The 25881-nt window shown below is 34.9% G+C and overlaps 3 protein-coding genes and 1 pseudogene across 3 annotated transcripts; 2 read left to right on the top strand and 2 right to left on the bottom strand.

The window, feature by feature from the left end:
• Positions 1-2098: 2098 nt before the first annotated feature.
• LOC110263848 (uncharacterized) lies at positions 2099-6326 on the bottom strand. Its single transcript, XM_088491112.1, has 4 exons — positions 5628-6326; positions 3552-5438; positions 2367-2681; positions 2099-2272 (listed from the first exon to the last, which is right to left on the bottom strand). Exons 1-4 carry the CDS (start codon positions 6324-6326, stop codon positions 2099-2101), a joined length of 3075 nt encoding a protein of 1024 aa, XP_088347238.1.
• A 5659-nt stretch (positions 6327-11985) lies between these two features.
• Positions 11986-12489, top strand: LOC110263847 (uncharacterized). The gene has a single exon (XM_021105684.1). The coding sequence runs from the start codon at positions 11986-11988 to the stop codon at positions 12487-12489; it is 504 nt and encodes a 167-aa protein (XP_020961343.1).
• A 459-nt stretch (positions 12490-12948) lies between these two features.
• On the top strand, positions 12949-16985 carry LOC110263846 (uncharacterized). Its single transcript, XM_021105683.2, has 5 exons — positions 12949-13727; positions 14085-14250; positions 16180-16251; positions 16296-16490; positions 16581-16985. Exons 1-5 carry the CDS (start codon positions 12949-12951, stop codon positions 16983-16985), a joined length of 1617 nt encoding a protein of 538 aa, XP_020961342.2.
• Positions 16986-23422: 6437 nt separating this feature from the next.
• On the bottom strand, positions 23423-23941 carry LOC148562991 (uncharacterized; annotated as a pseudogene).
• Between the last annotated feature and the right edge of the window lie 1940 nt (positions 23942-25881).

Raw genomic sequence — 25881 nt, 5'->3', positions numbered from 1 at the left:
TTCACAGAAAAAAGAACTTCGAAAGTTTTTATATGTACAATTGTGTTTTGGAAGAACTTTTTGTTAAACTACCTTTTACTTCCTTTGAATGTGACATACTGAAACAAATGAATTGTGCCCCATCACAAGTTCATCCAAACGGATGGGCTTTTTTGAAATGTTTTCAATTTTTGATGCAATATCTTGAAATCGAACCGGAAATAGAACTGTTTTTTACCTTGTTTCAAGCTAAAGGGGTCTGGAAGGGTGTCTGGGTAAATCTAAATAGCACCCCTGAATTTTCTGTTTTTAAGTTATACAAATCCTCTTTCAAGGATTTTAAAAAAATGTTTCTTCAAGGATTTTAAAGAAATGTTCCTTTTTACCTGGACGAACATTTGGGCGAGAAGTTTCCTATGTACTGGTGCTGCCATCCACAGCATATACTTGGTCCCGATCTTATAACGCCTCGAAACGAGTGCATAATTAGCTTTCTTATGGAAATGGTTGACAAGGGTGGTTTATTATCTATGTCTGAACTGCTTCCGTGGGAAGAGGATAGGGCGGCGGTTATAAATTATCTGGGTGAGAGTTTATGAACTGCTTGGTTATTATATTTGAAAAAATTCTGGCATTCTGACTTTGCTTTTCTGTTTTTTGTAGTTGGGAAGTATCCCGGTGTTTCTGCTTCAAGTTTGAGGGCCCGCTTCAAAGCAAAAAATTTTGAGGGGTCCTCGTCCAATCCTGAGAAGAAGGAAGTTGGGGCCGAAGTCAATCAACCGGAGCCGAAGAAAAAGGGATTTGTTTTTAAGAAAAGAAAATCCGATGTGATTAACATTGATGACGATGAAACCACTAAGGGAATTCATCTGGATGAGTTGTCAAGCTTTACCCTGAAACAAGAGAGGTTACACGTGTTTGAGGAAGAGGGGGATGGGTCCTCAGTCTGGGACAGGAACTTCCCCTTCAGTGTTGTTGTTGATGAAATTGCTCAGGCTTCTACGGACCTGGGTCGCATCGAGGGGGTTGGAGACGTCGGTATTGATCAATTCATCCAGGTCAGTTTTAATATTTGTATTTTTGTTGCATGAGTAGTGTTTGGTACTCATGGCAGTTATGTTTTCTGTAGGTTGTTGGGCTTCGTCTGGCGAGTATAGGTCATGCTCAAGAGAAAAAGTATAAGAAAATATTGCAGACTGTGACAGAGAGTGTGGTGATCAAAGAACAGTTGGAAACAAAAGAAAAGTCCTTAATTGAACTTAGGAAGGAAATCGCTGCAGTTAAGGAGGAACTAAGGCTAGAAAAAGAGAGTCATGAGAAAGATGTTGAAATGTTGAGTAAAAAGGAGAAAGATTTAAACAATATGAGTGAGCAGATTGTTGTGGTGACATTAAAGCTTAAAAAGATGGAATCAAGCCGAGAAGGCGAGATTTTAGATGCATTTGCCGAGGGCTTTGAACGTGCAGTAACCCAAGCAAAATTCTTGGTCTCGGACGGGGATTTTACTGCTATGGATCCGAGTAAAGTTGTTCGTGCTGGTCAGTTGGTGGATGATGAAGAAGTTGCCGAAGAAGATGGGGATAATTTGGCTGCTTAAAGTTTCTGCTTATTTTGCTGTTTGACTTGTGTTTAGTTTGCCTTTTAGAGGCTTATATTTAATGTATCAGTGTTTTGAGAAAAACTGATGTTTTAGCAGATGTATTTTGAATGTAGAGCTGTTTTCCAAATGTATTGGTGTCTGTTTAATTAGGTGTATTTCGTTCCTAATTTTGCTCGTTCCTTTCTTTAAAGAAGGATCTGTGTTTCCGGTGTTTAGCCAACTGATATGTGATGTGCGCATTCAAAATGTAATGCGACTTTGTGGTCTGAAGCGATTTATGTTTTGATAAATCGATAGTGATGTTATGGCCATTAATCATCGGATTTGTGATCTTTTTGTAATAAAAGAGAAGTATGATAAGAAATAAAATAATTATTGGCTGAATATATTACCTGAATTTTTATATATCAGGTCAGCTAGCCTCATTAAAACCTCCACAAGCAAAACCTTTTTTAGGAAAAAATCTTGTGGTAGGAAAAAGAGTACTAGTGTTCTTACATGTTCAACTATAATATTGTTTTAGGGATCTAACATTCCAAGTGTTTGGTAACCTTGTGCCATCCAATCTTTCCAACTGATAAGCTCCCCTTCCGAGGACTTCATGTATTCTGTAAGGGCCGTCCCAAGTTGCTGCGAGCTTTCCATGGGAGGAAGGTTTTCGGACATCTTCAGTCTTTCGTAGTACCAGGTCGCCTACAACAAAGTTCCTCGGTTTTACCTTTTTGTTATGTCACCGACTTAGACGTTGTTGTAACGCCTGATGACGAATTGCCGCCGTGCTTCGTACTTTTTCAATGAGGTCCAGCTCGGCTTGACGAGCTTGTGTGTGTTCGTCAGCTTCTACCCGCAGGGAGTTGTGCGAGACTTCAATTGGCATCATGGCTTCCGAGCCATATACCAAATGGAATGGTGTCTCCTTGGTTGTTGAGTGTGCTGTAGCATTATATCCCCACAATATTTCTGGGACGAGTTCAGCCCATAAGCCTTTAGCGTTGTCTACTTTCTTCTTTAGAGCCTGTAAGAGGACTTTATTTGCTGCCTCCGCCAACCCATTTGATTGTGGATGCTCTACGGAGGAAAAGTGTTGCTTTATTTTTAGATTCTGCAAAAAAGCTTTGAAATTATGGTCGGTAAACTGACGACCATTGTCAGTAGTAATATGACGAGGTAGACCGACTCGACAAATTATGTTTTTCCATACAAAAGAGATCATCTGACTGGAAGTGATTTTGGCTAAGGGTTGAGCCTCAATCCATTTAGAAAAATAGTCAATTGCGACAACTAAATATTTGACCTGTCTTGGCGCAGTGGGGAACGGTCCGAGGATATTGATCCCCCATTGGTTAAATGGCCAGCTTATGATTGATTGGTGCAGGTTCTCGGCTGGTACGTTAATGATCCGAGCATGCTTCTGGCAGCTATCACAAATTCGAACTTTGTTTCGGCTGTCTTCCCAAATTGTGGGCCAATAAAACCCAGCTCGGAGAATTTTCTGCGCGAGGCTTCTTGCTCCCGAATGTATCCCGCATATGCCTTCGTGGGCTTCATCTATAACAAGGTCGGCTTTCGATTTGTCTAGGCATTTTAGTAAAGGTCGAGAGTAACCTCGCCTATATAAATTATTATTTAACAGTGTATAGAAAGATGCTTGTCTCCTAAACTTTTTCTGATCCTGGATCTCATCTGGAACGACCCCATTTTTAAGAAATTGTATAAATGGTTTTTGCCAACTAGTTTCTTTAGAAATAGCAAAAGTACCGATTATATTTATACTCGGTTCTGCTAGGGTGGACTGCGAAAGTGTGGCTGTGTGTGACTGGGTGGTAGCTAATTTAGAAAGTACATCTGCTCTGTGATTCTGATCTCTAGGTATATGACTTATTTCACAGTTTGAAAAATTATTCTTAAGCTCGTTAACAATATTCAGATATTTTAATAAAATAGGATCTTTCGTTTGAAAACTTTGATTTACCTGTTGGACCACTAGCAATGAGTCACAGTAAACTTTTAATTCAGAAACATGTAATTCGACGGCTAACCTGAGTCCGGCGATCAGAGCTTCATATTCAGCCTGGTTATTGCTGGCTTTAAATGAAAATCGGAGAGAGTATTCTATGACAAGTTCTTCTGGATTTTCTAGAAGAATTCCTGCTCCTGATCCTTGAAGGTTGGAGGCGCCATCGACGAACAGCAACCACTGTGTGTTTTGTGTCTTTGGGCTTGGTCCGGTAAACTCGGCTAAAAAATCAGCCAGGTATTGGGACTTGACAGATCCGCGAGGTTGATACTGGATATCGAATTTGGACAGCTCAATGGACCACTTAATCAACCTCCCTGCTAGTTCGGGTTTGGCGAGTATCTGGCGTAATGGTTGCGTGGTTCTGACATTAATTGTATGGCTTTGGAAGTAGGGTCGAAGCCGTCTTGCAGAGAAAACCAGGGCATAGGCGAGCTTTTCTAGCCTCGGATAGTGAAGCTCGGCATTCTGCAAGGATTTGCTGATAAAGTAAACCGGCAGTTGACCCCTCTCATCCTCTGTAACAAGAACAGAACTAATTGCTGTATCAGTAATTGACAAATACAAATATAAAGTTTCGCCGATCTTAGGCTTTTGCAGAATAGGGGGTTTAGAGAGAAATTGTTTTAAACTTTGAAATGCGACTTCGCATTCCTCATCCCACTGAAAGGTTGTATTTTTCCGTAAGCACCGAAAAAAGTTGGCTGATTTTGCTGCTAGACATGGTAAGAATCTCGACAAAGCTGCTAATCTCCCTGTTAATCTTTGAACCTCTTTTATTGTTACGGGACTGGTCATGTCAAGAACGGCCTTGCATTTTTCTGGATTTGCTTCAATTCCTCTACTGGTGAGGATGAACCCGAGAAATTTCCCCCCACGGACGCCAAAGGCACACTTCTCAGGATTGAGCCTCATATTGTAAGCTCGGATTTGGCCGAAGATTTCAGTAAGGTCGGCAATGTGAGATTGTCCTGTCTTTGTCTTAGCGACCATATCATCCACGTATACCTCGATATTTCGACCTATCTGCTGCGCAAATACCTTGTTCATCAGCCGCTGATACGTTGTCCCTGCATTCTTTAAACCAAAAGGCATTACGTTGTAACAATAATTACCATATTCGGTTATAAAGGCTGTTTTCTCTTGGTCTGATGGATGCATGAGAATCTGGTTATAACCAGAATACGCATCCATGAAACTCAAAGTACCGTAACCACAAGAATTATCAACTAAGGTATCAATGCATGGTAAAGGGTAGGCGTCTTTGGGACAAGCCTTATTTAAGTCTGTAAAGTCGACGCACATGCGCCACTTACCGTTACTTTTTCTTACCATTACAACATTGGCTAACCACGTTGTGAACCTGATCTCACGGATGAATTGGGCGTCAATGAGCTTTTTGGCTTCGGCCATTGAGGCGAGCCTTTTCTCAGTTCCGAGGTTCCTTTTTTTCTGAGATACTGGTTGGGCTGCCGGGTTTATCGCAAGTTTGTGTGTGATCACTGACGGGTCGATGCCTGGCATATCTGCAGGGGTCCATGCGAAGAGATCGGCATTCTGTTTTAAAAAGTGGACGAGCTTATCCCTTTCTTCTCCCTTTGTGGATGCTCCAATAAAGGTGAATTTTGTTGGATCATCGGTCAATGAAACCTTTGTTACATCTTCATTTGGCATAGGACGATCTTCAAAATCAGCTCTGGGATCTAACTCGGCTAAGGTCGGTTGATCGGCATGTATAGAGTTGATTCGTTGTTCAGCCCCTCTCTTCACAGGCTTCAGGCTCGCATTATAGCAATGCCGAGCTTCTTGAAGGTCACCATGGACCGTGGCTATTACTTTATCCTGCACTGAAAACTTGACACAGAAATGGATTGTGGATACGATTGCAGCAAATTTATTCAAAAAAAGCCTACCCAAAATAAGATTATACGGGCTAAAGCAATCAACAACAAGGAATTAAATATCCTGTGTCCTGGAGAGTGGTTGCTCGCCTAATGTGGTTTGCAGCCATATTGAACCCATGACGGGTACCCGTTCTCCTGAAAAGCCTACAAGATCTCCAATAGATGGCTGCAAAATATTAGTACTTAGTTTCATTTTTTCAAATGTAGTAAAGAATAAAACGTCGGCGCTACTTTCTGGGTCTAGGAGGACCTTTCGAACGATTAGATCGCCTAACTGAATAGAGATGACTACATGATCATCTAGGTTTGCATCTTTACAAATAAAGTCGGTTGAGCGAAAGGTTATCTCTGGGAGATCTTGACTTTGTTGGGGATTGTTGGTGGTGTCTGAAAGTGCCAACATCGCTCTATAGGTACGCTTCCTGGCCGAGCTTGTGCTTCCGCCCCCAGCATATCCTCCCGAGATGCAATTGATTATACCCCTGGGCTGAGTAGGGGCTTTTTCTTTGTCCTTTGCTGATGATGACTGGCCTATGGGAGGTTGTTCGGTAGTCGTCACCGTCTTTTTTTGAATATGACCTGAAATAAATTTGTCAAGGTGGCCCTGTCTTGCTAGACGTTCCAAGAGATCTTTTGCGATTACACACTCATCAGTCGTGTGACCATATTTCTGATGAAAAGTGCAATACTTGGACTTGTCAATATTTTTCGGCTCAGGGTAGCTGCCGGCTTTACGGGGTGGCTTAATTAGCTTCGAATTCAATATTTTTTTGATGATGTCGTCCCGCTTTGTGTTGAACTGGGTATATGACTCGTAACGGGGCATTGGTCAGAAATTCTTTTTGTTCTCCCGAGGCTTATCTTCATCCTTTGTAATTGCTAACTTCTCTGCCTTTCGGGCTTGACGGAGTTCCTTGATATCTATCTGTCCTTTGGCCTTTTCTCTAAACTCGGCCAGAGTCTTGGGTTTAGCTACGGCAATGGCCTCTTGAAACTTACCCGGTCGAAGACCACTTTTAATGGCATGCAAATGGACCTCTGGGTGGAGATCAGGAATTCGCATAGCAACTTTTGTAAAACGAGTAATGTAGTCCTTCAGACTTTCTTGTTGGCCTTGCTTAATAGTGGTTAGATAATCGGAATCATGTAAGTATATAGCTGACGCTGCAAAATGATCTTCAAATTGTTTTGCCAGCTCCTGAAATCGTGAGATAGAATCTGCAGGCAAAGAACAAAACCAGTCAAGTGCAGGACCTTCTAAAAAAGAAGGAAAACAATGACATAAAATCGGATCAGATGCACTGTTAACGATCATAATAGATCGGAATTTCTTTATGTGTTGTTTAGGGTCCCCTAATCCGTTGTAGGGGGTTAAAGTTGTTGGCAGTGTGAATTGTCTGGGCAATTGAAAATTCATGATCTCCGCCGTAAATGGTCCGGCGGAGTTATCAGGTTCTCGATCTTCATCTTCTAGCTGAGGTTCCTCGTTCTCAGGGTTGGCATCATCGTCCTGGGGCGTCTCCGAGATATGCGTCGGCTCGGACTGACGTTCATCATTTCCATGTTGTTCTTGACGATCATCGTTGTGTTCGAGACGAGCATTAATTAATTGCTAAATTTGTTGCTGCATCCTCTGATTCTCCTCCGCCATATGCTGGTTTGCTGCAGCCATGCGTTGATTTGCCTGCTGAAGCTCAGTTACCATCCGGAGGAGTTCGGACGGAGTGGGAGGAGGTGCATCAGCCATTAGCAGACGTTAGGGATTGCGAGGCCTATTAAAGAAAAATCCGGCCCCACGGTGGGCGCCAAATGTTCTTGCCTAGCAGAGTCCGAGCTGTAGCCTGTACTTCGTCGGAAGCCGAACAATTATCCAGTCGATAGCAAGTATACCTCGGCCGGCTAGTGTAGCTGAAAGAGGGGGAGCACCTGCAGGAAGCACTCCGACGCTCAAGTCAGTTAAGGAATATATGATGAGTTATAATCTTGGAGAAGAGAATCTACCTTTTCAATCTCTGATAGCTCCATCTTATAGCTAGGAGACGAGGATAACCGTTTCCTAGCATTAAGGAGGAATTAATCCCCTTTTGGTGCGTTACTTCAAAAAGGTCGGTTACGATCATAACTTGGTAAAATGAATGCATCAGTTACAAGAGTGATATCCGAGCTATAACTCCTCAGATGGTGTATAACGGCCATATCAATAATTATTTTATATAATAAACAAAGGATTTGGATCCTCTAAAGTTTAAATTTCACTTTAGAGAGAAAAGTGTGATCTTTCACCATTGATTTTATAGGTGGGACCAATAATAAATATGAAAGAGAAACTATTCAAGGGTAGAAGATCACACTTTACTCTCTAAAGTGAAATTCAAACTTTAGAGGATCCAAATCCCTATCAAAGGTTCTATTTTACTATGGATAATTTTTTTATTTAAAATTAAATGTTCTAACTTTTATTGAGCCAACCGTGGGAAGCTCTCAACCATCGGAGAGACTTCGGGAAGGAATCAAGCAAGATAACATAAGATGAGAAGACACCACATCCAACTCAAAATCTTATAAACTTCTCACTCTTCCTTACTTTTTTTTTTATGTGGGACTAACTTCAACACTAACACTTTCGTTAACTTCTTTAAAGTTGCCAAGTTGGTCGTTTAGTGTAAATTGTTTTTTCCTTTTTATTAATTAGAAGAGAAAAAAGAATGGTGCTTGTGATCTGTTGTTTGAGATATAGTAAGAAATATCCGATCCTTGCTTATATTTGTGTGTGTATTTTGATATTTTGTGATGGCATGTGGAGTTGATGAATTGTCATATACTCTTATTCTTAATTTGCCTCAATGGTGGAGATAGAAGAGCTTAAAAACAAAAGTTAATAGAAAAGGAGATTATTTAAAAACCCAAAATCCTCCATGTGCAAATGTTGAAAGGGGCTAGTATTCTATTCCATTTCTATTTCCACCTCTTTGTTCCTCAAAAAATCTACAAAGAATAAGTGCTTATTACTTTTATTTTTGTCATTTTTTAAGGTAATTTTGTATTCTATTTACGGTAGGTGAGAAAAAAACAGTTTTGACTTATTGAGTACACTTATTTTTAAATATTAAATTCAAAATGCACATTTTATTTTGACTAAATTCTGAGATGAGCACTTTGCACCTTTAAACATTTTTTGGAAATAGAATATTGACATTAATTATTTATTTTGAGATATGCTATCACTAAAGAATTACTACAAGGTTATTATATTCTTTCTCAGGTATAGAGATATGTAGTTTGTTTGTTACTTAAAGAAAAATTATTCCTTAATACACTACGCACTTGAACAAGTATTAAATAACAATTAATAAAAAAAAATTAGCAAAATTTATTATACTAGTATTTTTATCCATAATAACATTAGGAAAATATAGTTTTTCTAAAATTATGGTCCACTTTATTCTGACAGTATAGATTATGCATGGCATAAAAGATTTATAAAATCAAATTACTTTTACAAAAAAAAGTTGTAAATTGACAAAAATCTCTAGCTAAGAAGACCAAGATATCTGTAGATAAAAAATCAAATAATAAGATTTTTAGTTATTATTTTTATATAAAAATTCTAATTTTTATTAATAATTAATTTTAACATTCGTTATCTAAAATTCAAAATAATTTAACGTGTATATTTTTACATTTAATTAGGTGTTAACTGTTAAGTCTGTTGCACAAATAGAAATAATTAATTTTTATACTTGTTATTTAAAAATAATATTTTTTCTCTCTATGTATATAAAAATATAATTAGATATTAGCATAAAAAATTATACTGATAGTTACGTTATAAAATTAACTCAAAATTAATTTTTTTAAAACAATTGAATCTTGCTTCTAACTTTTAATTATAACATTAGTACTCTCTTCAAATTATATGTAATCAATATTTGAAAGAAGAGAAATAAAAATATAAATTAGAAAAATAAAAATTTAAAACTAAATAAAAAATTAAAAAACTATGTATATAATAAGAATAATAATATTTTTTATTTAAATTGTATTATTTTGTTAATTTTATTTTCTGTAGAAGAGAAAGATAGAAAAAATAGAGAATGAGAGAAAAGAGAGAGAAAGATAAAGATGAAGAATGAGAGTGAGAGTAAAAGTTTGTTAATTTTGAAAAAAAATATCGAATAACATATTTTGATTTATCAAATTATTAATTTAAAATATAAATTATATATAAAGTAAAAATAGTAGAGAAAAATAGAAAAATAAAGAGAGATAGATGAGAGAATTTAGGAAGGGAGTTTATTAATTTTGAAAAAAAATATTTTCTCTTAATTTTAATAAGAGTGTCATGTGACACATTTGATTATTAAATTAGATAGTAATATATGATATATAATATAGGTATATTTCAATTTCAATTTTAATATTTCAAATTTAATTTTAATGCAATTAAAGAATGACATGTTACACATTTTGATTGTCAAATTAGTAATTAGTCATTGATATTGATAATCATATATAAAATAGATAGAGTGATTGAAGGAATGAGAGAAATAGAGAAAGGAAGAGGGAGGAGGGGAGAACTTTTTAATTTTGGAGGGAAAGATTTGATTTCAATTGCAATGAGAGAGTGACATGTGGCACATTTTGGTTGTAAAATTAGTAAGGAGGAGGAAAGAATTCTTTAATTTTGGAGGAAAAGATTTAATTTCAATTACAATAAGAGAGTGACATGTGACACATTTTGGTTGTAAAATTAGTAAGAAGGAGAGGAGAATTCCTTAATTTTGGAAGGAAAGATTTGATTCCAATTATAATGAGAAAGTAACATGTGGCACATTTTGATTGTAAAATTAGAGATATATAATAGATATAATAGATTTGGTTAATATTTTTAACCATAAATTCAATTTTTTTTAATTTAATAATTTAATAATATATTTTTAACTTATACTTTTAAATATTATTGGCTAACTGTTGGTCAAAAATAATAAATTTTACTACTCTCTAACATTCATTTTAATAAATTTATTAAATTATATTAAATTTTTTAATTATCAAAACTCAACATAAAATACTGAAAAACTAACAGAATTGAGTTAGCATTTTTCTAATTCATCAAAAATAGGGGCAACTAAATTTTTTAGTTTGACTTCTTACTCGTGATCTGCCCGCTCGAATTGATAGCTCTGTTTGATAGAGAAACTGCAAATTCAGATCCACAATATTCATTATTTTAATCTTATGCGTCAACTTACAATTTTGGACATACTTTTAAAAGCCTACGAGAAAAGCTTTAGTCTTGCATGGGTGATGGGTCGGTATATTTTTTTTATCAAGCGTCTCGTCTTACAAAAGAAAACATTTTCAGCAAATAAAACATTTTGCCAAATTGTGTTCCAAAATTATTCTTCAATTAAGTGATATTATGTGACTAAGTAAATTTATTCTTCAATAAAAAATTTTAATTACAAAAGCACAACTATAAACATTTAATAATAACTAATTTGAGTTGATCTAGTGATTAACTCATTAGTCCGCTTAACTAAGTATTGGAAATTCGAATCCTGTCTTACATATATAGTAACCTATTCGACAAACTCTTAAATAGAGCTCTAATTTGTGACAGATTAGTTCTTGGTCTGTCAAATTAGAGAATATCATAAAAAACTAAAATTCAATAAAAAAATAATACATTCAATAATTTCTCTAATTAATTCATTTATAAGTATGCTAAATTTATTTATTTATTTTTATCTCAATTATGCATGCAAGTAAAAAACAAAATAACAAAATGGACCTGTAGTGGGCAACTATTGTTCATAATGTTGATTTAATCCTTCTAATGATAAATTAACTATCTGTTACTTAACATTATTATTGCCACTGCTGTTATTTAATATCAGATAGTGTACAGAGTTAGTAAGTTAGTTAGTGTGACGGCAACTTCACATAGTTATAGTGTAGCTATAAATAGATAGTTATAGGGCTTGTATTCTTTGAGACTCTTCATTAATGCAAGTTTCATTGCCTGAATTCTTCTCTCCTTCTCTGATCATGTGTTCTTCTTCAATCTCACATGCATTTCTCAACATGGTGCGGTGAGCGTGAATGGAGGAACACGGAGATTGCAGATTGAAGAATAGGCAGCTTGTTCTCTAATACACGGTCATTTGGCGTGATTTGAGAAAAATTGAAGAGTCCAACTTCACGAATGAAGCAATTTCTCTGTTCTTCTTTAATTCTTTCATTCTCTTCAATCAGATCTGGAATTGTCTTCTTGAATCAGATCTGAAATTCTCTTTTTCGATTGTTCTCCTCTCATTCTTCATCTCTTCGTCTATTTTCTTATCTTCTTCTCTCTTGAACTTGCACAACAGTGTTTGATGAGAGCTTCGTTAATTCACCTTTCTTCACGGTGACGTAACGAGTATTCCGATCAACGAGATTGAGAGAGAAAGATTGCGAGACAATTGGTGAAACTTGCATCTATGGCTAAGAAATCAGGAAGCGGATCTGGATCTGGAGGTGTTGGCACAATGGATGCTCAGCAGTTTGAGGCATTTTTCAGTCAAGTTGCGCAGATCCAGAGTCATCTCAACAAGGCAAATTCGAATCAAGACCTTTCAAGTCCTTACTATATTTTGCCGTCTGAAAATCCAGGTATACCTATTACCAATGTCACACTTACCGGTTCAAATTATAGTGCTTGGAGCAAAGCAATGATGAACGCACTTTATTCGAAGAACAAATTCGAATTTGTTGATGGCACCATTCCTAAGCCTAAGAAAACAGATCCAAATTTTAAGGCGTGGCAACGTTGTAACACGTATGTAGTAGCCTGGATTAATCTCTCCCTGAGCCCTAACATATATCAGAGTGTTTTATGGAATAATATAGCTTATGATTTGTGGAATGATCTTAGGCATCGGTACTACCAAGGAGACAGGTTTAGAGTAGTTGAGTTAAATGAGGAGATTTATGCGCTCAAATAGGGAGACATGTCCGTTACTGCCTATTTTGCTAGGCTTAAGAACCTTTGGGAAGAGGTTGATGATTTTAGATCGATTCCTGGATGTGACTGCGTTAAGTGTGAGTGCGGTTTAGGCGTCGTAAGGCAGCAAAGGGAAGAAGATAGAGTCACAAAGTTTCTTCGAGGTCTTGGAGAACAATATTCAATTGTTAAGTCACAAGTGATGCTAATGGATGAATTGCTTAGTGTTAACAAAATTCTGTCCATGATTACTCAACAGGAGAGGCAACTCTTCAGTTTTGAATTTTTGATAATGTTTTAGATACAAAAATTTTGGTAAGCTCCTCAGGCTCATCTTCTCAAAATGAAGTGAAAGGAAAAGGCAAAGGAAATAGAAGTCAATGTAACAAAGGGCGAAACAAGTTGCAATGTACTCATTGTGGAAAGAGTGGACACATAATGGATAATTGCTACAAGAAGCATGGTTTATCCACCAAACTTCAAGCCTCGGTTTAATAAGAAAAATCCTGTTCTTAATTGTATGACAGCAGCTGATGCTTCTGAGGATATTAATGACAATCTCAGTGTTCATCAACTGGTAAGGAGTGAACCGACCATTAATGAATTTACTCCAGAGCAAAGAGAAGCGCTTCTAGCATTGCTCAGCAGACAAGATCAATCTCATTCTCAAAGCATTAGCCAGATTTCAGCCAAAAATAATCTTTCACCTCATAACGGTAAAATGGTGCATATTTTGCATTTTGAATCTGATGTCATGGCTCTAAACATTTCAACTCAAAAACACAAGCCTTGGGTTATAGACACTAGTGCTATGGACCATGTGTCATATTCCTTGGCAGATTTTCAAAATTATTTCAAGATAGATCCTATTGTTGTTAGATTACCCAATGGTGCTCTCACAACAAGCTGCATTATGGGAACTGTTGTGTTTTCTGATGACCTTTACCTTACAAATGCATTGTTCATCCCTACCTTCAATTTTAAACTCATTTCAGTTTCAAAGCTCACTGCATCACTGCATTGTAAAATGAGTTTTACTGACAAAGATTGTGAGATCCAGGATCTGCACACTTTGAGGATGATTGGTGCAGCTAGTAATGTTGATGGTCTCTACATTCTGCACAAGGAAATCAAGATTCTCCCTCATATCACAGCAATTTCTCGCAACCACATTCCAGGCTCCTTGTGGCATGCTAGACTAGGGCATCCATCACATGATAGGCTAGTTGCATTACAAAAGTACTTTGAATTCATTGATTGTACAAAAAGTGAAACACCTTGTCATTCATGTCATTTAGGTAAATAAAAGAGATCACCATTTTCTGTTAGTTTAAATGTAGCAGCCACTGTATTTGACATTCTTCATATTGACATTTGGGGACCTGTGTCCATTCCTTCCTTTACTAGAAAATGTTATTTTCTCACTATAGTGGATGACTGTTCTCGTTTCACTTGGATTTTATTCATGAAAACTAAGGCAGAATCTTCACAGTTAGTTAAGGACTTTGTTGTTTTTGCTAAAACTCAATTTTGTGCAAATGTTAAAACAATTCACACAGATAATGGCCTTGAGTTCTTGATGCCTACATTTTACAGCTTTACTGGTATTACACACCAAAGAACTTGTGTGGAGACGCCGCAACAGAATGGGATTGTTGAGCGTAAGCATCAACACATTCTTGCTGTGGCTCGTGCTCTCATGACTCATGCTCATTTGCCAAAATCATTTTGGAATTATAGTGTTGGACATGTGAAGGTTGTGGTAGGCTTAGAGAATGGGGGGTTGAATCAATGCCTTCCTTTTTGTTGCTGTTATGACCCTTTTAAACAAAATTATAATTCTGATTCTGTTTAAACTAAGCAGCAGAAATTTATGAGACAATTTATTTTTGTCTCATGAATATCAGAAAACAGAACACAGCAAAGAAGAGAAAAGCTAACACCAGCATGTATCCTGATTCGGTTGCCTTGTGCTATGCAAGCTACGTCCAGTCTCCTCCACAACAGTGGAAGAATTTTCACTATAGTTAACAGTATAGTTAACAGTATTACATACACCAATTTCACAGGATTGACCCAATCCTTTCACACTCAAGTTCTAACCTAACTTGACATTGGCTATGCTAATACCCAACTATTCACTCTTAGTGCTAACCCAACTAAGAAAGGGATACCTTACAGGTACAAGATACAAGACATTTAACCATCCTAAAGAAATTAGAAAATAACTCTAGGCTTTTCTCTCAAGTGTTTCTCTCAGTCTTTTTCCACTCATGGCTTTTTCTTAAGCTTTCTCACAATGCCTTTTCTCACAAGAAATTACAGAAAGATAAACTTAGAAAAGTACATTACAATCAGTAAAACATGAAGAAGATTGATTTCATCAACAGCCTCTGTGCTATGCGAAAAACCAGATTGGCAAGCCTCTGATTCAGTTCTTCATACTGGCGGAATGCACCTTTGATTAGGTTACATTGTCTAGTTAGTTGAACTTCTTCAAAGAGCTCTCTCAGAACAAAACCTCTATTCATTGATTTTCTCTCCTTGGTTTCTGAATGAACAACAAACATCTTTTATCTCCTTGCATGTTGCTGGGTTCTTCTTCCAAGGTCAACACCGAGAGCCTTGAGCTTCACCAACCCACAGATTCACTTTTTCTCATTAAACCTTAGAGTAGAAACTTTTTTTCTGACTTCTTCATCTTGACCGAAAGTCATAAAGCAGTAGCCATAGAAATCTTCGCATTGTCAACTTGATCTTAGCCCTTGAAAAACAACTTGGTCCCCAAGTCATGTTTAAGACCGTGGATACACAACAGAGAAGAACAGAAACCATCTTTTCTTTGTATCCCATTTCGGATAGAGCAGAGATTTGGGAAGAAGAGAAGAAGATCTGATGCATTCAAGAGGAAATGGGTTACCTTTAACCTAAGCTTGATTTGGTTTGGATTTTTTTATTAGACTTCTGTGTTTCAAGCTTAATCCTTCTCTCTCTTGCTTCTTTGGTGACTAGCTTAGGGAATAAGCTCTTTCTCTCTTTCTCACTTTTCTGATTTTCTAATTTGACTGAGACAGAGAAGAAAGGAACGTTGATTTGGTGAAAGCAAGTGAGAGGGAATTGAAATTCAATTCGGGCTTGGATCAGGTTCTTCTCAAGTTCAGACCGTTTTGATTTCTTTTGGCTTTTTGCTTTTCCTTGGGCTCTCAATTTTGTTTTCAGCCCACCATCCTTGCTGATTGCTTTTTCATTCCATTTGGGCTATTGAATTTCGGCCTGCAACAATAAACAATTAGTAATAAGTAATTATAATTAATCAACACTAATTATTTATTTGTCCAAAAATAATGTTTGTCATCACTAATTAATTTGGTTAATTTCTTAACTCAACAACATGCAGTTTATCTGATAAATAGACTATGCACTCCTTTTTTGAAAAATAAATCTCCTTATCAAGTTCTCTACAAGTGTCTAACAGATATTTTAAATCTCAAAGTCTTTGGTTGCTTAGCCTATGCTAGCACTCTTAATAGACACAGAGGTAAACTAGATCCAAGATCCAGGAAATGTCTGCATCTTGGATTCAGGGAGGGTACAAAGGGCTATCTACTATTCGATTTGCAAACTCGAGAAATTTTTCTATCTCGATATGTGCAGTTTTATGAAAATTGTTTTTCTCATTGTCAAAAATCAGATTCCAACAACAAAGTCACTTCTAACTTTCCAGCAAACACATCTCATTACTTTGACTATAGCTTTCTGCACGGTAATAAAATTCAAGTTCTAAATGAGAATAATTCCAACCCTCAGGATGATGTAAGTCAGCAAAATTTAAATACTCAAATTGATGAAGCACCTCATGATTTAAGTGATAGTGAAGATATCTTGCCTTATGCAGAAATTCATGATCATGTAGACACAGGTTCTGCATTAGCATCTGCATCACATGAGGAATCACCAAATTCTTCTCATGTCCCTTGTCAAATTGTGCCTAAAATTGCTGGGGTAAGAAGATCTACTAGGCAAACTAGAGCTCCTAGATATTTAGCAGACTATGAATGTAAGACCACTAACACTGCCCCATCCAATTCGTAGCTCATTGCTCAAAGGTATCCAATCTCAAATGTTTTGTCCTACTCTAGACTTTCTCCTATGCATCTTGCATTCTCTCTTGCTATTCAAAATTTGGAGCCCAAAAGCTATGAGGATGCTATAACTCAAGTTTGTTGGCGAGAGGCTATTCAAGCTAAACTACTTGCTTTGGAGGAAAACAAGACATGGAAGCTAACCTCGTTGCCATTTGGTAAGAAAGTAATTGGTTGCAAATGGGTATTTTGTACCAAATATCACCCTGACGGAACGGTTGAAAGGCACAAGGCCAGGCTTGTTGCCAAGGATTTCACCCAAGTAGCTGGTATTGACTACAGAGACACATTTAGTCCTGTAATAAAGCTAGGAACATTGAGAATCATGTTGGCTATTGCAGCAGTCAAGGGTTAGCATCTCAAACAAATTGATGTAAACACAGCCTTCTTGCATGGAGAACTTGAAGAGGAGGTCTATATGCAGGTTCCCTCAGGCTTAGAAGCTTCATCAGGGCAGGTTTGCAAGCTTGAGAAGTCGTTGTATGGACTGAAACAAGCAACTGAGCAAGCAGACGGTGAAACTGCAAACTAAAATCTGTCTTGCTTGAGATGAATTACACTCAATGCAAATCAGATTATAGTTTATTTACCAAACAGACTTCCATAGGATTTACAGCAATCCTTGTGTATGTGGATGACTTGGTATTGGCGGGTGATGATCTAAATGAAATTGAAGCAGTCAAAAGAATTCTTCATGATAGATTCAAAATCAAAGACATAGGGAATTTGAAATATTTTCTTGGGTTGGAAGTAGCAAGATCAGAAAATGAAATTACTTTGTATCAAAGAAAGTATGTCCTTGATCTGCTCAAAGACACTGGATTTGAAGGTTGTAAACCTGCCACCACTCCCATTAATTATGGAGCAAAACTCAGCAAAAGTAGGTGTTGGGAAATTGCTTCATGATTCTACTCAGTATAGAAGAATCATTGGCAATCTTCTGTACTTGTCTAACACCAGACCAGACACTAGCTACGCAATTGGCAAGCTAAGTCAGTTTCTAGATTGTGCTACCAATGAACATCTAAAGGCAGCTCATCGAGTACTGCACTATGTGAAGGGATTCCCAGCTGCAGGCCTCTTCTTCTCGACAAAGTCAGATTTGCATCTCACTGGCTTCTCAGATTTTGATTGGGCGGGGTACCCTGATTCCCGCAGATCTACTTCTGCATATTGTTTCTACCTAGGATCCTCCTTGGTAACATGGAAAAGTAAGAAACAACTCACAGTTGTAGCCTCCTCTTCTAAAGCTGAATATCGAGCATTGGCATTGGCAACCCGAGAAGCTCAGTGGTTAAGCTATGTTCTTCATGATCTTGGTGTTCCAATCCAAAAACCAATCAACATATACTGTGACAGCAATTCAGTAATTTATATTGCCACCAATCCTGTATTTCACGAGCGGACAAAGCATATAGAAGCTGATTGTCACATAGTTTATGACAAGCTACAAGAAAATCTGAATCACCTTCTTTCCATTTCAATCCACAATCAAACAGCAGACATTCTCACAAAGCCCCTTGCTCCTGGTCCCTTTCATGCTGCATATTCTAAGCTTGGATTGTTGAACCTTTTCTCTCCCAACAATGCAAGTTTACGGGAGGGTGTTACTTAACATTATTATTGCCACTGCTGTTATTTAATATCAGATAGTGTACAGAGTTAGTGAGTTAGTTAGTGTGACAGCAACTTCACATAGTTATAGTGTAGCTATAAATAGATAGTTATAGGGCTTGTATTCTTTGAGACTCTTCATTAATGCAAGTTTCATTGCCTGAATTCTTCTCTCCTTCTCAACATGTGTTCTTCTTCAATCTCACATGCATTTCTCAACAATGTCTAACGTCTGCTAAAAAACTCTATCTTTTCAGATTATAAACTGATGAGGACCAACTACTACCAAAACTACATGTCTTGTCTGTTCTACTACACCATAATATTTGTATCGACACCTAAAAAGGTGTCTCTCAATATTTCCATCAAATTATGTATTGTTATAACGCAATTGAATTCTTAAAGGAATTTTGTTGCGCCTATATATGAATCTTCCTCTTCAAGTGACTCATGTGCTGAAAAATTATTAATTTTTTAATTTGTTTATAGATAATACATATATATTAATTATAATCATAAATTATACTATTTTATATTAAATAATTTATATAATGGTAATCTTATTTATTTTTAAATGTTGAATCGAATAAGTTATAGTTATTTTTTATTTAGAATTAAATGAGAATAAGATCAAAAAGACTATTTTATTTGAATTTTAGGGTTTAATGGGTGTCATGCTCAACTATAAAAAGTGACTTCAGTAATTTAATTTGGTCCCCAACACATTAAAACCGCTTCTGTAACTCTTTTTCCATCGGAGGAGTTGTGATTCAACCCTATTAGAAATACAGAAGGCTTTGGTTGAAGAAGATCAAAGAACCAAACTCTCTCAATTATACTCACGAATTCAAGTACACTTCTATATTCAAGTATTTCTTTCTTAATGATTAACATGAATGGTCTTAGGATTAAAAAAATTTTAGAATTTCCAACAAGTTGTATCAGAGCCATCTATAATTGAATCATTGAGAATTTTTGAATTTTTTTTTGTCATGGATTCAATTTTGAATTAAACAAAGAAATTTGTATTTTTTTCATGTGTAAATATATGTAAAAACTAAGGAGGTTATAATATTGTATGGTTATTATATATTGTGTTTTATTAATTATTCTATTACTTTTATTGTATATAAGTATTTGGTTTTGTTACTCAAAGAAATTGGTAACGATTTAGATTATTATATCCATCTATTTCATAAAAATTTGGCTTTAGAATAAATTAATTGAATATTAAGCTACTAAAATAATTTGTTTTGTGAAAAATGATTTATTTTAAAACATCAAAAATATATTGATATATAATTTATGCAAATATTAATCAGAATAAAAAACTTTATATTTATTAGAGTTATGTGTATATATATATATATATATATATATATATATATATATATATATATATATATAGGTAACTAGTTAAAAATAAATTAATATTTATTATTTATGTAAACAATAATCGTCTCAAAGAAAATTTATTGTTTGGCCAAATAATATATTAAAAAAATACAAAATCTCTTGAATTTAACTATTCAAACATCAGGTGTAAGAAACACTTGAAAATAATGTGTTTTTTAATCAATCAAAAGAGCTTCTAGAACTATGAGGTTCATACTTCATAGTAAAGTTTTATTTTATTTAATTATTTTTTGCAAATTTCAATTGATTTGAGAGCAATTATAGTGCTAAAGTAAAACATGAAGAATGATTATTATCCTGTAAATTACATTCAAGAAAACAACTATTTGAAATAGCTATGTTTAAACAATTCATAACTATACTAAAGAGAATATCTAACTTATTTTTAATATTAAGAAAGATACCACAAAAAAATCTATAGATATTCTTAGCTTGCTATAAAGAATTAAGTGATCAAATGAGTGATACTATATCAAATTCTCGATATGTGGTTTCATCTGAGAGTTCATTGGTTTAAATTTACAGAAACTTACAAATTTGGTAGCAACAAATATCTTTTTGGCACTCTTTTAATCCATGCTTGCATTTATTTATTTTCCACTTATTTTCAAATGTTATGCATTTTAGATTTTTTTATATTTTTAAATATTTTTTGATTTTAGCCCAACATATTGTTGGGTTGGTTGATGTCTGCTGAAACATAATTGTTTACCTTCTATTTATTATACAATAATTTTATTTAGTCGATAATTTTGTGCTAAGATATAGATTAAAAATAAGATTTCATCAAGAAAATATTGAAAATAGTAAAATCAGAATTTCATAACCATCAATTATTTTTGCAAAACCACTGAAAATATCACATGAATATCTATCAATTCTCATAAATAAGTCATGGATTTGTTTCAACTAATAAGGCACTTTAAAAATTATTGCATGTTCATACAATATTGATGAGTTTATCATGCCGTAGAAGTGGCTATGTAACAACTATGATTCATCTAGAGATACTGCAAAACAAGTCCCTCAGAGCATTCATTGGAGTATCAAAATTTAGAGTGAGTTAGGATAACATTTGGAGACAGAATGTATTTTTTAAGAGTCTTTGACGAAAATATTTGTTTGGATGTTGAATTTTGTTCTCAACTTTGACAAGAAAGAAAAAGAAAGTTAGCTTACGAGATGTACTTAAATGAATCTTTAATATAAAAGTTGTGGATCCATGGGATATATATACATTGGTTATTTTTGCAACATGCATGTTATATATATCATTTGATGAAAAGAATTGTACATACTTCAAATTAACAAAAATACTATTTATACACTAAAACTCGTCATCAAATTATTTGTGTATAAATATGTGTGATTTTCAATGTGTATTTATATTCTAGCATGTAATTTATACTAGTGGCTGACTTTAGTGTATACACGTAGTATAGTTGCAAAGAAATATATACCTACTATATACCGTCGCTATTTGAGTACTTTTTCTAGTTTTTTTGCGGCGGTTTTCAATATGCCGCAATTGTTGCCGCATAATTTTAAACTTGTTTCCAGCCATTTTAAAACTGCCGCTAATTTCAGTATAAAGTGCCGCAAAAATATTATTTTTTTTATTTAAAAAACGCTGTTGTTTTTATTTTAAATATTATAGGTATATTTTTTGTGTTTTTTATTTTTTAATATTACAAATCTTATTAATTTTCATCTAAAAGTCTAATCTGATGGAAAAAAAATATATAATTATGAAACAAATTAATATATTTATAAAAAATATCAATAAAGTAAATATATTGTTAAGAGTTGCATAGTCAAATTCAAAAAAATGTTTGCTTCAAATCAAAATAATTCCAATCCTAATATACTAATTTTCGCTTTGTCCTTCCACGAAATTCATCCTTGCAGTGATATCTGGTGGCAGCTCCTCACCTGGCCGTTTAAATAGATATCGCAGAGCACTCTACATTGCCTGCCTCTTTTTCTTCTCTTTGCTACTACTTCATCCTCCACAGCCTTCCTTTTCAACTTCTCGGCTTCCAACTCTGTATGTAGTTCAAGCAGCTTCCTTTGAATCTCCTCTATTTAAACTCTGTTGCCCAGCGGATACGAATTCGGACCGAAGAATTAACTAAGAATCAGTTTAAAACCTACACCACACACTCTACCTGATTTCTCTTTTTTGAGAACTTGAGCAAATGAATCACTTTAAGACAACACTCTAGAAGACTCATGTTGTTGCTCAATCTCCACAATTCTTTCCTACAAACATAAATCAGTATACATAAGCCATCGTGGGCTAGGGTAAACGATATTAGACTTTTAATCCAAATTTATAATTGAAACCAACTAGATACAACAATGAAAGATAAATCTTACACCAATTGTCCTAGCTTCTTCATGGATATAGGAACCATATTTTCTTTTGTGCACTGCGGTCCATAACTCCCCTCTACTAACTATCCTCCCTTGTAGTTCCGACTGTAACAATATAAATTATGACATTACCGTATTCCACGCAATTAAGAAAAATGTAGACGTAGAAATGGTTCAAAGGGTGAATTCAAACGTAAATTACCTCTTCTTCTTTTCACCTTTGCCAAACTTTTTGAACTGCCAGTGTGGGTGTATACTTATTTCGATCGATTTACAACATTTTTCCTGCACTTTTTCTATTGTGTCATCAGAGATAAGAGTGATTAGAAACTGATTTTGTCAGACTCAATGCAAGATAAAGGATAGAGTTATCTCACAGCTAGAAGCAAAGCTGGAAGCAGCAAGACTTATCAATAGTGATCGAGCTCACATAGAAGAAATGTCCATACCAAAATGGAATAGTTGTCTTAATCAAATACAAAAGTTTCATTTAAATTTATTTGCTTTTACTTAATAGATTTTGTGAAGTCTTCTCTTAACCCAGTTAAACATAAAGCAAACTTTATCAACAAAAGATGTGGAGATACAAAACTTAATTTCAGACAAATAGGGTGACATTCAATTTATTCAATGTTTATGATTTCTGGTTGGAGGTCCTTTAACATTCTAACTCCTCTTAACATAATCCTATTACAATATGAAGTTGGAAGTCTTCAATACATCCTACAGAGAATTCAAGACATTATAATGAATATGAATGAAGAGGTAAATAGATTTCATCCATTTTTGGCTAGAAGGATTTGATTTTTAATACAATTTCTAACTTTACTCTAATTTTATTGTTACATACATATGTATAATCTCTTCTTGAAACTTTATCTGTTTACTAGAAGTTTTACAAGTATACAAAAATGAATATTAATACTATTTCTCTCTCACTTTTCTCTAGTTTTTCTGTCACCCTTTTTAATTAGATGGGCCTATCTCTATGGTTGGATGATTGATCTTTTAGTTTTAACAATAATTTTTACTCTGTTGTTTTTAAAAAGCTATTCTTCTAATTAGTTTGAAACAATAATTTTTATTTTGGTGTTTTTAAAAGCTATTCTTCTATAGATCTATGAAGCAATGTGTAAATTCTTGATGAATTTAATGAAGCATGTCTGCTTTAAAGATTATTTTAGCATTAGGAGTTAAATTGTAAATAACATAAAATTCTTGAAACTGAATCATACATTATTGAAACTGAATCAATCAAACGATTAAACAATCATTAACTATTTGCATCTATTTACTCTAACTAAAAAATTCACTACAAAGTACACAATAAATCAAAATAGTAGTACATTCAAATTCGTAACTCTAAACAACCACAATTAACCTGAATTAATAGAAGATATAGACAAAATCTGAATCAAAGTAACCTGAAAGCATAATCTATACCAAGAAGATATAGACAAATCTTGAGAAAAATAGGATTCAAATTTTGTAAGTGATCAAGAATGAAAACAAGAAAGAAAGAGCAATGTAAAAGAATGAACCAGTGACAGGGGAGAGGCCGCAATAACTGAGATCGCGCACGATGGAGGAGGGAGTAAGGGTTTCACACATGATAGAGGAGAGGGAAACGGTCGACAACAGTGAGAGGATGATGGATCGGTAGCCACGTGACTCAAAGACGGCACAGACGCACACGGTGGAGCAGAGAACGTAGGTGGATTTTGCATACCGTGGAGGAGGGGTTTCACGCACTATAGATTAAAGGGGAACGGTCAACAACAATAAGAGGAGGATGAGTTGGCAGCCACATAACTCCACAGTGACACAGCGGTGCACGGACGAGCAGAGAACAGGAGTTCACACGCTTTCAATCTCCTTTCACAAGTTCTTATTTTTCTTGATTTTGGGCAATTATCTGATCTATTTTTCTTGCAATTATATGTTAAAAGGTTAGGGTTAGCGGTGGGATTGCATGAAATCGATGCTATACCAACCGATTTTGCATCACATTGAAGAGCTCGGTATGCAATCGCAACTATCTTGACAAATTGCAGCAGATGAAAAAATGACAGATAATAATTTGCCACCGCTAGCAGTATCCATGTGCATGCCTTGTAGTGTGATATATTTGCTTGTGAATCTGTTGCGACTAAATGTAAGGTTGGCTGAGTTTAATTTATCCTAGGTGGTGCTTTTAGCAACATTTGCATCTATAGCTTTGTTACATGAATCCTATTAGAAATATAATTATTTGTGTGTCTCTTTCTATCAATTTAAACTTTTGAGAAAAATGATATATATCATGGTATCAAATAGGGGTGTTTATGGGTCGAGTGAAACCGGGTTTGATGTGATCCAGACCCGCTCCGAAATATATGCTGGATTTATTTGTTAGACCCAAACCCGACCCTAGACCCGATGAAACCTATACACTTTCGGGTCACGATTATATTGGGTGAAAACCGGGCCGTTAACATTACATTACCTTGATACCTTCTTGTAAGCTAGCATGTGAAAATATCCAAATTTCCAAGACTCCAACCATTATTTGACATGGTAAAATTCACTTAGAAAAATATAACAAGAACCAACCCTTCTCTAAAATTAAAATATAACCATAATCAATACTAATATTGTCTAATAACACCAAATTTTTAAATCAATACAAATAACACAATATTATGCCATTAGTCTAAAGTCTTATGCATTTTAAACATAAAGCATTAACTTATAGTCTTATAATTACTAATAATACAAAATATTAAAGTTTACAATACTTAAATTTCACATAAAAATAGTCATCATCCATCACTAATAACACAAAATATTAATTGTGTATGATGACTGGGCAACTGGGCCGAGTTCGGGCGACACGAGTTATGGTCTGGACCCGATCCGAAATAATGACCGGGTCTATTTTTGAGACCCTTACCCGACCCTACACCCGATGAAATCACACCAAATTAATCTCTAAAGTGTTCGGGACTGTGCCGAATTTTTGAGTCGGGCTGGGCCATGTACACCCCTAGTATCAAAATTTATATGATTAAAATATCTAAAGTTAGATCATTATTGTTGAGCTCAAAAAATAAAAAAATTTCAACTTACGCCAAAGTAAAAAAAAAATTATCCAAAAATTATTGCAAACCTAAAAAGAGAGTCTTTAGCGAGTAACCGTCATTAATTATAGGATTTTACTAATAAATATTTTAAAAATATTTTTAATAATATCATAAATAACTTGAGAAAAAAATGTAAATTTCTTAAGTTTTCAATACATTACTTGATACTACATTGAAAGAGTCAAAACTTTCTATTTTAACTCAAGTTTACATAGCCACCTACTTCGAAGTGAAACATATAAATAGAATGGATATTCCCTATGTCTACCAATTAAGAGAGGATTATCTCCTACCGCAATCCCCACTAAGCAATGAAACCAATAGAGTTTTGTGTTATTGGAACTTGATAATAATATCCACTAACTTATTAAGGAGTAATGTTCACTAAATTATTATGCATTATATTATATTATAAGACAAACAAAAGTTGGAGTTGGAGACATGCTTCAAAGAGTCATAATCGTGGTTTATAGGTCATTCTTGTCCCTCAAATTAAATAGAGCATTGTTTCTTGATCCAGAGCGCTTATTATTTGAGGTAATAAATAAATAATATTAAATTACATGATTTTTCTGTGGAGTTTAAGAGATATTATTATTAAAATGGCTATAAATGGTTATATTTATTAAGGTTTCGGATTCAAATAACTGTGATAAAGAAAAAGAGCAATTATAAAGAGAGTGCAGCAGAATTAATTCTTTTATGTGTTTGCAGCTTATTAAA

This window comes from Arachis ipaensis, chromosome B6 (assembly GCF_059453495.1).
Source record: "Arachis ipaensis isolate K30076 ecotype BB chromosome B6, ASM5945349v1, whole genome shotgun sequence".
Taxonomy (NCBI): domain Eukaryota; kingdom Viridiplantae; phylum Streptophyta; class Magnoliopsida; order Fabales; family Fabaceae; genus Arachis; species Arachis ipaensis.
Note: the sequence above shows the minus strand (reverse complement) of the source record. Positions and strands in the feature narration are given on the sequence as shown.

Bases quoted from the DNA above. Each gene is read 5' to 3' on its own strand.
- LOC110263846 (XM_021105683.2), top strand. From the start codon at position 12,949: ATGGTTTATCCACCAAACTTCAAGCCTCGGTTTAATAAGAAAAATCCT. The intron at 16,252-16,295 runs GTAATAAAATTC...TCCAACCCTCAG, and splicing joins TGACTATAGCTTTCTGCACG to GATGATGTAAGTCAGCAAAA. The intron at 16,491-16,580 runs GTAAGAAGATCT...TCCAATTCGTAG, and splicing joins TTGTGCCTAAAATTGCTGGG to CTCATTGCTCAAAGGTATCC.
- LOC110263848 (XM_088491112.1), bottom strand. From the start codon at position 6,326: ATGCCCCGTTACGAGTCATATACCCAGTTCAACACAAAGCGGGACGAC. The intron at 5,439-5,627 runs GTACCCGTCATG...TTTTCAGTGCAG, and splicing joins TAGGCTTTTCAGGAGAACGG to GATAAAGTAATAGCCACGGT. The intron at 2,273-2,366 runs GTACGAAGCACG...ACTTTGTTGTAG, and splicing joins AGCTGGACCTCATTGAAAAA to GCGACCTGGTACTACGAAAG.
- LOC110263847 (XM_021105684.1), top strand. From the start codon at position 11,986: ATGGCTAAGAAATCAGGAAGCGGATCTGGATCTGGAGGTGTTGGCACA.